This window comes from Triticum urartu, chromosome 1 (assembly GCF_003073215.2).
Source record: "Triticum urartu cultivar G1812 chromosome 1, Tu2.1, whole genome shotgun sequence".
Lineage (NCBI taxonomy): Eukaryota > Viridiplantae > Streptophyta > Magnoliopsida > Poales > Poaceae > Triticum > Triticum urartu.
Genome location: NC_053022.1, coordinates 200571662 through 200584715, shown reverse-complemented (window position 1 = coordinate 200584715; position 13054 = coordinate 200571662). Strand labels below are relative to the sequence as shown.

Here is a 13054-nt window from a genome sequence, read left to right as displayed (position 1 = left end):
TGCAACTTAAGACTCAAGCGAGAATACCATGCTCGTGGAGCCTGTTTGAGTCCATATAGAGATTTATCCAGTCGACAAATATGAGATGGCTTGTGAGGATCGACAAACCCAGGAGGTTGTTTCATATAGACTTCCTCTTCCAAAACGCCATGAAGAAACACATTCTTTACATCTAGCTGATGAAGAGTCCAGCCTCTGGATACAGCAATGGAGATAACAAGGCGAATGGTAGCAACTTTAACAACCGGACTAAAAGTGTCCTCATAATCAAGCCCATACCTCTATTTGAACCCTTTTGCAACCAAGCGTGCTTTATAGCGGTCAATAGTGCCATCTGACTTTTTCTTGATGCGAAACAGCCATTTGCAGTCAATCACATTACGACCTGGACGAGAAGGAACAAGATGCCAGGTGCGTTTTGTTTGGAGAGCAAAAAATTCATCATCCATGGCTTGTTTCCACTGGGGATCTGTAAGAGCCTCATGAACAGTGCGGGGTTCACCTGTAGGAACAGTAGCAACTAGCCCATATTTTGTTTTATAATTAACAGGTTGTAGTGTACCACTTTGAAGACGTGTACGCGGAAAAATGGAGGGAGCTGGCACAGAAGATCCCGTAGGTGCAGCCTCCAGCGAAGCAGCAGATCCCAGCGATCCCGAGGGGGAGACAGCGACGTCAAGAGGATCGTCTGCGGCGCACGACTCAGCAGGAGGAGAAGAGCCGGGCGCAGCATGCACAGGATCGGGACGAGGCGGGTCTCGTCGCGTGTAGACGCGGGGGACAGGCGCGAAGCGGGCGGGTGTCTGGTCCCCCGGCGTTGGTTGGCGGGTCGTGCGGGGAGGGGGGGACCGACCCCACAGCCTAGCTACACGCGGCGTGAGTGGGTTGGTGCGGGGGAGAATTAGCCTGGGAGGCGTGGGCCTCCTGACGAGGCGGTGATCCCGGCGTAGATATGCCCGGACCTGACACGGGCTGGCGTGCCGATCCCGAGGCGGATCGCCCCTGGTCGCCTGTGTCTGCGACAGAATCCTCCTGGACAGGGTTTTCTTCAAAAAAAGCATGATTTCCTGCACCGTTTTCACTGCAATTTGTTCCTGTAACACCAGACTCAGGTAAAGGATTAGGAGAGTTAGTCAAAATTGGATCATCATAGTTATCATTACCCATACGATCAACTCCAGAAAGATGAGAAGGAAACAAAAGGATTTCTTTGCGAAGGAGAGCACCGACATTAGGATGGAGTGAGGCAAAAGGAAATTGTGTTTCATCAAATACCACATCACGAGAAATATAGACGCGACCAGTTGCAACCTCAAGACATTTAACACCCTTATGTTGAGGACTGTATCCAAGAAAAACACATTGCTTGGAACGGAACATAAGTTTACGAGTGTTATAAGGGCGAAGATTGGGCCAACATGCGCAACCAAAGACTCGAAGAGTGTTGTAGTCCGGTGTGATATGCAAAAGACGTTTAGTGGGGGTCTCGTTAGAGATGACATGACTAGGCCACATGTTGATGAGATGCACAGCGGTAAGAAACGCTTCATCCCAAAATTTTAGTGGCATGGAGGCGGAAGCAAGGAGAGCTAGTCCTACTTCAACGATGTGGCGGTGCTTGCGTTCGGCTGACCCATTTTGCTGGTGCGCATGAGGACATGAAACATGATGAGAAATGCCAATCTTTTGAAAAAACGAATTGAACTTCTTGTATTCCCCACCCCAATCAGATTGCATAGCAATAATTTTACTATCAAACTTGCGTTCTACAAGAGCTTGAAAGTTGTGAAACACTTGAAAAACATCGGAACGCTTTTTGAGCAAATAGATCCATGTGTACTTACTAAAATCATCAATAAAGCTTACATAGTAAGAATGTCGACCAACAGAAGTAGGGGCTGGACCCCATACATCAGAAAAGATAAGCTGCAAGGGCTTGGTTGACACACTAGTGGATACATGATATGGCAGTTGATGACTTTTTGCTCGCTGGCATGAATCACAAACAGTCTCTAAATTTCTCTCACCAACAACTGGGAGTTTATTTCTACTAAGGATTTGATGAACAGTAGCAAATGATGGATGACCTAAGCGACTGTGCCATCTTTCAGCAGAAAGCTTGATGGCACCATAAACTCTTTTATTGTATGAGCAATACTTAGGAAGTAATGCATAGAGTTCTTCCACACAGACACCCCTATGGAGAATTTCCTTCGTGACCTGATCCTTGATCAAAAAGAAGAAAGGGTGAAATTCTATAAAGACATTGTTATCAAGGGCAATGCGATGAACAGATAAGAGAGTTTTGGAAGCATTAGGCACATGCGAGATATCTTTTATTTCAAGGTTTTTGTGTGGGGTTTTGATATGTGATTGACCAATATGACTTATCTCCATACCTGCACCGTTTGCCGCAGTGTAGACTTGATCATTGCCACGATACTTCTCATGCATTGTTAGCTTCTCCAATTCACCCGTGATATGATTTGTTGCACCGGTATCCATATAGCAGTTGGTATCGACACCGTATGATGTATCAGCTGCAGCAGCAATTTTTTTCTTTTGGGACGTATCATCGGCATAACGCCAATCACAGTCCTTAGCAATATGATTAGTTTTTTTTTGCAGATTTGACATTTACCCTCGTAGCCTTCGTAGTCTTGGAAGTTTCGGCCCCTGTTGCCGTTGGAGGGGGGGCGCCGGCCGTTGTTGTTGCTGGAATTCCCCTGGTGATAGTAGCCTCCGCCGCCACCACCATGATAGGATCCGCCACCGCCGCCGTAGTTGTTCTGGTGGTAGCCTCCAGCGCCACCGTTCGGGTAGCCGCTGTTGCCGCCCCCACCATAGCCTCCCCCACCGTAGCCGCCAGAGCCGCCAGATCCACCACCGTTAGGGTGGCCACCGCCGCCATAGCCAGGGCCACCACGGGGGCCGCCACCGTTGCCCTTCTGGTTTGTGTTGCCACGGTAGCCGCCCTTGTTGCCTCCTTGTCGCCCGCCGCCGCGGGAGATGGAGTTTGCAGACGATTTGAAACCACCGGCTCCGTTTTCATGGAACATCTCGACCCTCTGGTCGAAGTTGGCCACAAGAGAGAAGAGGGCGTCGACGGTGGTAGGCTCCGTGCGCACATCCAGCGCGGAGACAATTGGTTGGTACTCCATGTCGAGTCCAGCGACGATGAAGGAGATGAGTTCTCCCTCCCCGATCGGTTTGCCCGCCGCCGCGAACTCGTCGGAGAGAGACCTCATGTACCCGAAGTAGGCCGAAGCCGACTGGGATCCCTTCTGCGCATTCGTGAGAGAGGCTCGGATGTTGTTGACGCGAGATAGGGACACAGCAGCAAACATGTTCGCCATCGCGTCCCAGATTGCATGTGACGTCTCAAGGGAGGCGACTTGGATGAGAACTTCTTTGGATAGGTTTCGGAGGAGATAAGCAACTATTTGCTGATCTTGAATAAGCCATGGGGAGTAGGCAGGATTTTGGACAACCAGATCCTTCCCGTCGGCGCCTTTGGAGGTGATGGTTTTGGAGGGTTCTTGGATAGTTTGATCGAGGTAGCCAAAAAGGCCAGCGCCCATGATCTGTGATCTGGCCTGGGCGCGCCATAGGACATAGTTGGTACGGGAAAGTGGTTCGGAGATGTTGTTGTTCAGGCCGGAGAAGATGGCCGAGCTAGAGGAGGACATGGTTCCTGGGATGATCGGTGGAAGGTATGATCTGTCGATGGAGGATGGGTGGAGGCGAGCTAGGGATGGGTTTCTGTCGATGGAGGGTAGATGGGAACGAGCTAGACGAGGTGGAAGAGTCCTGCTCTGATTACCATGTTAACAATGGTTTAAGCGTCTCAATCACCGTAACATGGTGACCCGCATGTATTTGTATTGATATGGCTTGGAGTACAAGGGATCCGGTGGTTACAATCTAACCATACGGAAGAGATATACAAGGGGAGGAGATAGAGATAGAATACAGAGATAAGTTATCTAACTAACTACCTCCCTTGATGCGCAGCAATATTGGTTAACAGCAACTGCCCTACTATGATCGCTTAAGATTCTGCAATGCATGCCACATGATCTTTCGTCGTATTTTCGCTCTTTTTAATCGTGAACCGCACAGAAAGGCCGCAGGACACCGGTGTATTTTGATGGCTTTCTGAGCTAGTGACTTAACTCGTATTTTATAGTTTCGTAGCAACGCACGGGCATCGTGCTTTAAGAGACTTGCAGTGGATGTGTTCACAGGGCAACAAGGATGGCTTATGCCCCTTGGACAAGCTTGAGTTAACTTGGAAGAAGATGACCTGCCAGAATGAATTGCATCTTGTTGATTGTGGTGACCACTTTTTCAAAATCAGCCAAAGATACCAAAAATCAGCGAGAATAAGTCAACATGATGTTGAATTAGAAGCTGTTAAAGCAATTGCACAATTCGTCCAGAAGTCCATAGCTGAAAGCTTAACCTAGCCGTTCCTTCAAAATTTTCTTATAACATCTAACGGTAGGTTCCTGATCCTAAAATTCTGGCTTTTGAATGATCTAATACGATCAGGTACTTGGTTTGGTGGCTGATTAGATGTAAAACAATGATATCCCCCCAACCCCCCCCCCCCCCCCCCCCTCCCGGGAAATGTAATATGCTTGTAATTATTTGTATTTTTAATTTTTTATCATGGAACACCTTTTTGTTTTGTCACCGTGTTTTTTGCATGATTGAGATAAACTGCATTGAATATTCGTACATAAACATGCTGTTGCTGCTTATCTAAGAATTGTTACTAATTCAATAATATTAGTGGCTAGCAGTATGTGGCAATGGTGTGGTGGTTCATTAATCAACAGTAAATACGTTGATGTATGCAAGGGTTTTTTCTTTGCTATCATCCCAACTTAACACATGATGATTGCAAAGAACATTCCTCTTGGATGCCCTGTGAACACATCCACTGTTACTCTGTTAGTCAAGTCAAGCTGTGTATGCATATCTAGTTTCTGCAATGTGTGACCATGGGACATTGCAGCCACATCATTAGCAAATTATTTAGATCTGCAATAGTTGACTAGGAACATAATATATGATAATCTGAAGACTATTATTTTCTCCTCGCATTATGCGGTTACAAGAGACACTTTGTCCAGCGAAAAGAAAATGTATTTGTTACTCAAAATGGTAGTTTAGGTCTCAGATTATGGCTTTTGTCCTTTCGTGTTGTCTTGACTAGTTACAACTTTCAGTTCATCTGCTTGCTCAATATCAGGATTCGTCTTGGGTGCTTCTTTGCATTTGCTGTAAATGCAGTACACGACCAACTGAAGAATACCCATTAAGCAGCCAATGAAGCTTGGTGCCTTTACAAGAAAACAAGTATGTCAGCATAATTTATACATTTTATTGTGCTAAAGTTTCTTTTTGTACTAACCGTGAGAAAAGGATCCTTTCCAAGGAGCCCATACAGCATCCAGAGTAAACTTGTCAAGAAGCTAAACAATGACAAGTAGAAAGGCATGAACTCCACACTTTTCGTCCTGATAACTTGTTTCTGCAATGTTGGATAAAAAGTTATTTTTCTTGCCATGCCTTCTGTCTAACTGAATATATTTTTTCTGAAGTACTTTGGAAACTGATATAAGTTCATTGAACCATTTTTAGATATTGTGGAACATACGATATTTTATACTACTTATGACATGCGTTTGTGGATCATTTTGTCAGGCTTACAACGTTGTTGCAAATCATTATAATGAAACATGTTGTTCTTTTCTCTGTGAATCATAGTTCAGGAGGCACGTTAAGTAACAGTACTCACCACAGCTACCAACGGAGAGCCATACATTAATATGGAAGCCACCAAACCAATGCTACCGACAAATACTTTACGCATTTGGTGGGTGTGGAATGAGAAAATTGAGAAAAATACAGCCATGCCGAAGATGATTAGAATTGGAGATACCATCATCATGACAAGCTTCTGCAAAAGATTGCCAGTTAAGTGTTAGGATTACTAATCGATAGTAATTCTTATAACATCATATACGCATCTAAACATCGAATTACTCACCATTTTAATTATAAGATTTTAACTACAATCGTGAAATAGTACCTATAAAGCCTAGGGGTAACTATGAAATAATATATTCTCTTATGTTTGCATCAGAAGGCTGGTGTTTGGTCGTCCTTACATGGTTCAGCAAGAGTGAAAGCGACATTTTATAAATAGAAACATAAAGTGCTCTTGTCCTTAGTCAATCACATGCCTACAACTAAACATAAAGTATTCTTGTCCTTAGGCAACTATACATATAATTGACAGATTTATGTTCTTAAATTCACTACTCACTAAGTCACTAGTAACTAGATTCTTTTCCTTCATTTCCCTAAACAATAAATGTTGCTTTTTCCAAATCGTATTTACAATGAAGCATCTGGTCCCCGATGATAGAGACTATCACTATATTACTTAATTGCATACCTACACATGTATACAACCTCTTCTGTCACATTAATATGCAAGAGTTAGGCCTCAGTACATGTTTTATGTTTAGTAGAGATACAAACAATTAACAGTATCTGATTGACACTATGATTATTACATAGCTTATGAATTTCCAATTTATCTGAATGTGATAAATTAGGAGTAAATATGTGCTTATTGCTTCCTACCATTTCGTCCAGGGAAGCAAGGCTCTCACTTCTACTTTCGTAGTTTTGCTGATTCAATTTATCATGTCCAAGCAAGGTTGTTGCCTTTGTATATAGTTGTATATATCAACTATAATATGCTAATGGAAATGAACACGAAATTTTGACAGACACTGGCAGCCATATTTTCCTACCGCAAAGTTACTAACATGCTAATGGAACAGAATCACAGATCTTCAGAAATAACTTACCTTTTTCTCTCGTGGTGCAAACCATATGTATATACTGATAAATGTGCTTTCAAAGAGCACTCCTAGTGAGCTGATTCCGGACAGAGTCCAATTCTCCCATCCGGAGCTCACTACTGGAAGACCGTACCAAGTATATGTGAGGCTGCTGAACAAAGTTAAGATATATGGTATGCATGAGTATTCTTCTACGCTGCCCTTCTTTATCACTCTTCTGAATGTCAATCTGGGAAACACAGTAAAATGGAAAGTGTTATGCAATGCATCAGATACTCTAAGCTGATCATAGGAGTTTATGATATAGGCATGTACATTGGTGCTGCATAGAGGAGAAAGCAGACTACACTTCCTGCAAGAAAAGACCATGATGGCATTAAAACAGGAAGCAAACTAGTTGGAGTAGCTAGTGAATTGAAAAATACCAATAATCCCTGTTGTTACGTGGAGGTCAGGAAACATTCTTTTGGGCTGAAGGTTTTATCTTGCCACAAGAACTAGATTTGCCCAGGGTTCATAGTTTATAACAAGGGGCACGCTATTTATAATGCACGATGGGTGTTTAACGTGTTGGAAGAAGAAGATATTGCTCAAACCACTAGGTGGAATATCAGTAGGAGGCCCACATACTTCTCTTGTTCATACGAAACACGGCTCAATTTTCAGCAAGACCGCAAACGTCAAGTAAGGGTGAAATGGCCATACATGTTTTTTGCTCAGAATCCAGTTAATTATTCCAGCCATGTACCTAGAAGAATCTCAAAAGCTTTTATGTTTGATGCTGGTCCATCCATCCATGTTGGAGAATCTGGTATGTTATAGCACCTATTCCATCTATAAGATAGCGAGATATGGTGTCCAACTGTTGGATTTGCTTGATTATGAAGATATTGAGAAACATCAAAATGTCTCATTAGCTTCTGTTGCTAACAAGCGGCAACTGTTGATCCACAGGAAAAAAGAAGGGGTGAGAATCCTTGGTGTCTTTTGTTCTTCACTTTTTCCATACATGTTAAGAAGCATCCATACATGTGATGTATCATGCATCATTATCTGACCACGGAACAGTTCTGTTATTCCTATCATTGCTTACCATTCGTAACGAGCAACTGCATTTTTCTGGTAAAATTTATTAGATATTCTGATGCTGCTTATTAACCTCTAACTAATGTAATGATCCTGAGTAAATGTTCTTATTATAACTTACTGATTCACTCTTCGTTTCCCTCTTATTAATTTGTGTGTTTCTTGCCTCATGAGCATTCTGTGGTTCTCTTGCAGTGCGAATTGTCACTCATGGAATGATTCTTGTGGCCAGTATAGAACTGAGCTTTAACTGTTGGTTCACATGGTCATATGTAATCTGTCTGCTGTTTCGCACGTTGTAGTGCAACCAGTGTTATTGTCATTGATCATAGAATATGCTGTAGAATACCAGTAATCCTGAATATGTGCTAAAGTTGCCACGCTACGTATAAAATCTTCAACGACAAGCATTTGATTCCAAGAAAAGGCGACTGTCATGCAGATAAGCATACATTAGAGGTTGAGCATCTATTTCGTGTGGAGGGTGGATGTTGCGTAACTGCTTGTGTTTTTTCTTTCTTTTCATGTTTCATTGTACCCAAAAATCGCTTTCCTCCCCATGAAGCCGAAAGTCCCTATAAACCACCTGTCTTTTTTGTTTCTTTTGCTTTCTATACTAAACTGTCATTTTAATTTGTGTGTAGTGCTCCAGTTTGAAACCCTTTCTGAACTTGAAAATTATCTTTACAGGTCATGAAGCCACCAAATTTATATTTTCCAGTTTTTCATTGACTCTTAATGCACTACAGAGGGCCGCGTTACTGGAGGAGACACTAAGATCTGAAGCGTGAATATATCTGACAAAGGAACAATAGCTTTATTCTTCTAGAAGAATTGATGCTGTTATGACTACCATTAATTCTAGCAGACGAATAACCACAATTTGTCTGATAAGAGCAACCTATGTATTTTAAGTAACAGGTAGGCACTCTGATGCCGTCGGTTACCCCATCACTATATACAAGTGGTCATTTTGATCGTGGTTTTTGGTAACAAAAGGACATGAAAAAGTTATAGCAAGTTTTATTCCATTAGGATAACATTTCTTCTACATTGTGTGGCTGAACACTGGTTTTAGTTATTCTTTTGCATCTTCCTTGTGTGTGCTGTGGAAAAACTAGAAACAGTCTTTTGTAGGGCTGATAATTTGAGTTTTAGGGGCGAGAAAAATACTTCTTTTGTTATTGAGTTTTACCCAAACCTAGCCAAACAAGATTTTAGCTGGTTAAGCTCTAGAAAATCTGATTTTTGTACCCACTTGGCATTTTAAGTATCACTATTTATTTGTTTATTTAATAGTGTCGTAAGGTGGATTAAACAAGTACAGGACAAATTAGTTTCGGTCAACTTTTGTTTTTAAAAACGGAACTAGGAGCATCGAAACACCCTGTCCCAAGAAAAAGAAAACCATGATATATTCTCTAAGCACTAGTTACAGACATATTTGCATCCAAGTAGGCCCTAATAAGGCTCTGATAGGAAGAACCTATTTTGTTTTTGACACGCGAGCGCACTGCAATGGACTAAGGAAAATTCGCACACATAAAGCATATATCTATGCCCAATTGCCAGGGTGGAATTGTTCTCTTCTTCCCCTGGAACCATCTTTGTTCTTTTTTCTTGCGGCTCGGCTCGGCTGCCGATATTGTGTTAGAATGTGTAATGTGTGTTTGCATAGGTATTTTTTGTCTAGGGAGAATATAGCTACGTACACATCAATTGCGTATGTGAGTCTTCTCATCCAAGGGCCAGTACAACCTTGGAGCTTGGCAAAAGAAAGTTTTGTTTTTTCGCTCTTTCACAAAGAGATCATCTAGAGAAAGTGTCGACGCACTTGGCTTGATAGCCGAGGACAGTTGGTCCAGTTTATATTCTTTCTCTTGATGTTATAAATTTATGCGATTTTAGTGGTTGTTATGTTTTCGCCAATTAATAACCACAAGAGTTTTGTGGTGCCCATCAGCAAATTCAGGAACATTACTGTGCTTCAGCAAATCAATGTTTTAAATAGCAGGCTATGGCATTTAGCGGTGACCCTTAAAAACAGCTATAGTGGAGCTATAGCGGCAAATTGTACATGAAATCATTTAGCGGCAACACGGTCAAACAGCTATAGCGGGGCTATAGCCGGCTATTTAAAACTATGGCAAATATACAAACCAAGTGGGCTGTGAAGCAACCAACTGCATGCCATTTTAGTTTGATTGTTACCAGTCACGTTCATCGTCCTCGTTTTGTTTGCAAGTGTTACCAAGGATCTCTGGAACATCCATCGGAAAATACATAAATGGGGTAAACATATGATTGGACTTCTGTCATGCATGTGTTTACCTATACATGTTTGTTTCTCACCTGAGATGAACAATTGGACCTTGTTTGCCACCGAGTACTTGGTTGATCAACAAATGCATGTCGGCCACCAGATGCGATGCCACATTGATCAGCATCTCTTAGAAAAGAAGATATCAAACGTAAAGAAAATTCCTGCTATGCTCTGGGATTCGCCGCAGCATTTAGAGAACTCATAATGTGCTCATGGCGACCACACAAGAGGGATAGCAAGCTCTCGAACTCCACCTCTCAACAATGACGTTGATTTGTCCCTGCTTGCCATTAGCAAGCTGTTGCCGTTGTTGCCATTCTGGCGTCCATATACTCCCCTTGATCACCGCGGACCACAAGGCACATCGATCCGTTTAACTCGTTTGCGTACAAGGGGAGCATCCACATCGGCGACGTTGATGGTAGGACCGTAGGAGGAGGGGTCTCATTTCATTATCCTTGATATGGCGCTGTCTCGTGCACCCGCTACTTTCTCTATGGAGTGGAAATTTCCCTTGTGTTTAACATTCTATTCAATCACGTTTTTTCTCGCAGAAAAAAAGGTTCAATAATGTTTTCTACAACATTTCCATGTTTGCCGAAAGGTTGATTCCATCAACATGGGTGCTTGGATAGTTGGATTAAAGCAAATGCTCCATTGGCGCCGGAATGGGAAGAAAATGCTCCATTGGTGCTAGAATCGTGGAATTCCATCGACAGTAAGATATGTTCTGATACACTAATAGGAAACGCTCTGAATGAAGACCACATCAGGCTCGATCTCTAAGCTGTTTAGTCCATATTCGGTTTTTTTTCCACAAGGGGATATATATATACTCGATGCACAGCGTAGGTATAGGTGCCGTGAGATATTGGAGGCCACGGAAGAGTGAACCTTGCACATGCAGGTGGTAGCATGCTGGCTAGCTTCTTTTGTGCAAAAGAATGGCTTTGGAGCGACTGGACGATCCATTCAATGTTTCTTTCTTCCTTTTTGAAAGAACGGTGGGGATGCTACACTTGGACTAGATAAGTACCAGGAAATAAAGCGCTAAGGCCAATATTATTTACAACCACATAGACAGGGCTTTGTTCAGTTGCATGTGGATGAGTCGATTGAAGGGATTTGAGGGGGGATTTAAACCTCTTATAAGTCAAAATACAAATCAATCCTTGCCAATCCCCTCCAATCCTCTTGGGGAGAGGATTAACCGAACAAGCCCTGGCGAGGTCTTTGGTGCACTCCCTCCCACCCGAGTAATCGTCGTAACCTGATCGAGTCTCCTTTCTTCTCCCTTCCGCTTGTTACCGTTGCCGTCAGTAAGGATTGTGGCAGCAATGAAGCCTTTCTCCGCGTGTCCTTATTGGGCGTAGTGGCTCGGAGGTGACTGTGCTGGTGTCATCCTTCTAATCCGACTGGGGATGTTCATGGTAGTGCACAAGGAAGGCTTGGCTTGGTGGTTACAAGCCATATGCATTGGGCATGACCAGTGGGTAGTGTCTTTGGTTCCACACCGACACTTGTGCCTCATCATGTGTTTTTGATGTGTTGCCTTTTAATTGGCTGTGTCGTGGAACCGGATCTCTTGGATTTGGAATGAGACTCGTTTCGCGGTGTTGGAGCCATGGTCGACATGGCAAAGGATGGTGGTTGCTGTCGTAGTCGGGTTCGTATAGAAGGCTACCATATACCGACCTTCACAATGGATTTTCTTTTTTTAACGAGAGAAGTGCCCAAAAAGATCCCGAACTAGACCTAAATAAAAAACTGGTCCTTAAATTTTGCAAAGAGGCCCCCCAACAAGTAGATGGAAAATGTGACATCGAACGGTTGGTGAAGAAAGTAGCTCACCCTACACTCTCAAAAAGAGCAAGACCTTCTGCATCAACTCGGTAACACCCCCGCAACCCCCGCGTCGTCCCCGCTAGGGTGACCCAGGTGGCACCAAAACCCTAGCCGTCGGGGCGCGAGCTCCCTCCTCCCCTTCCCCCGCCACAGCCGGGGGATGCGTCGGGCTAAGCCCGGAGGCCGACAACGGTGGTGGAGGACTCCATCTCTCCTGCGTCGTAGGGGTGCTGTAGGGCCTGAAAGTGCAACTATCCTTAGGTGGTTTTGGTAATTCATAACAACATATAGCTCATTGAGCTAATGCTATTCCAAGATGATTATTTCAGGAAAGCTCAATGATTGGCATGGCATGGATGTGAAAGTGGAACCCTCAAAATGCTAAGGACAAAGGATTGGCTCAAGCTCAAAAGCTCAAGACTCTTCATTTTATATTTTAGTGATCCAAGATCACATTGAGTCTTTAGGAAAAGCCAATACTATTAAGGAGGGATGAGGTGTTGCTTAATGAGCCTCTTGCTTCATGTGCTTAGTGATATGCTCCAAAACCCTCAACTACTTTCCCATATCCACATATGACCTAAACCCTAAGCCAAACTCGGTCCTACCAATTCTTCCTATCCGGCGCCACCGAGTTTCACTTGTCATTAGCCACTGCCAAACCCTAGCAATTCGGTCCTACCGATAGGGATCTCGATCTCACCGAGATGGGGTTGCAAACTCTCTGTTTCCCTTCGTAACTTTTCGGTCTTACCGAAAGAGCGAATCGGTCCCACCGAGATTGCAATGTAAACTCAGTGTTTCCCCTTTGTAACTTTTCGGTCTCACCGAAAGAGCAAATCGGTCCCACCGAGTTTGCCTGACCAACTCTCTGGTTAGCTAATTACCAAATCCGGTCTCACCGAGTTTGTGT

General features: G+C 43.5%; 1 protein-coding gene across 1 annotated transcript; it reads right to left on the bottom strand.

The window, feature by feature from the left end:
• Window positions 1-5076: 5076 nt before the first annotated feature.
• LOC125553969 (bidirectional sugar transporter SWEET3a-like) lies at window positions 5077-8122 on the bottom strand. The gene is made up of 6 exons (XM_048717608.1): window positions 7313-8122; window positions 7203-7239; window positions 6894-7116; window positions 5810-5971; window positions 5423-5542; window positions 5077-5351 (listed from the first exon to the last, which is right to left on the bottom strand). The coding sequence occupies exons 1-6, from the start codon at window positions 7347-7349 to the stop codon at window positions 5190-5192; spliced, it is 741 nt and encodes a 246-aa protein (XP_048573565.1). The 5' UTR covers window positions 7350-8122; the 3' UTR covers window positions 5077-5189.
• Between the last annotated feature and the right edge of the window lie 4932 nt (window positions 8123-13054).

Coding starts and splice junctions, on each gene's coding strand:
- LOC125553969 (XM_048717608.1), bottom strand. CDS start 7,349: ATGTTTCCTGACCTCCACGTAACAACAGGGATTATTG. Junction 5,543..5,809: donor GCTCTCCGTTGGTAGCTGTG/GTGAGTACTGTT, acceptor CCAACATTGCAG/AAACAAGTTATCAGGACGAA. Junction 5,352..5,422: donor GAAAGGATCCTTTTCTCACG/GTTAGTACAAAA, acceptor TTTCTTGTAAAG/GCACCAAGCTTCATTGGCTG.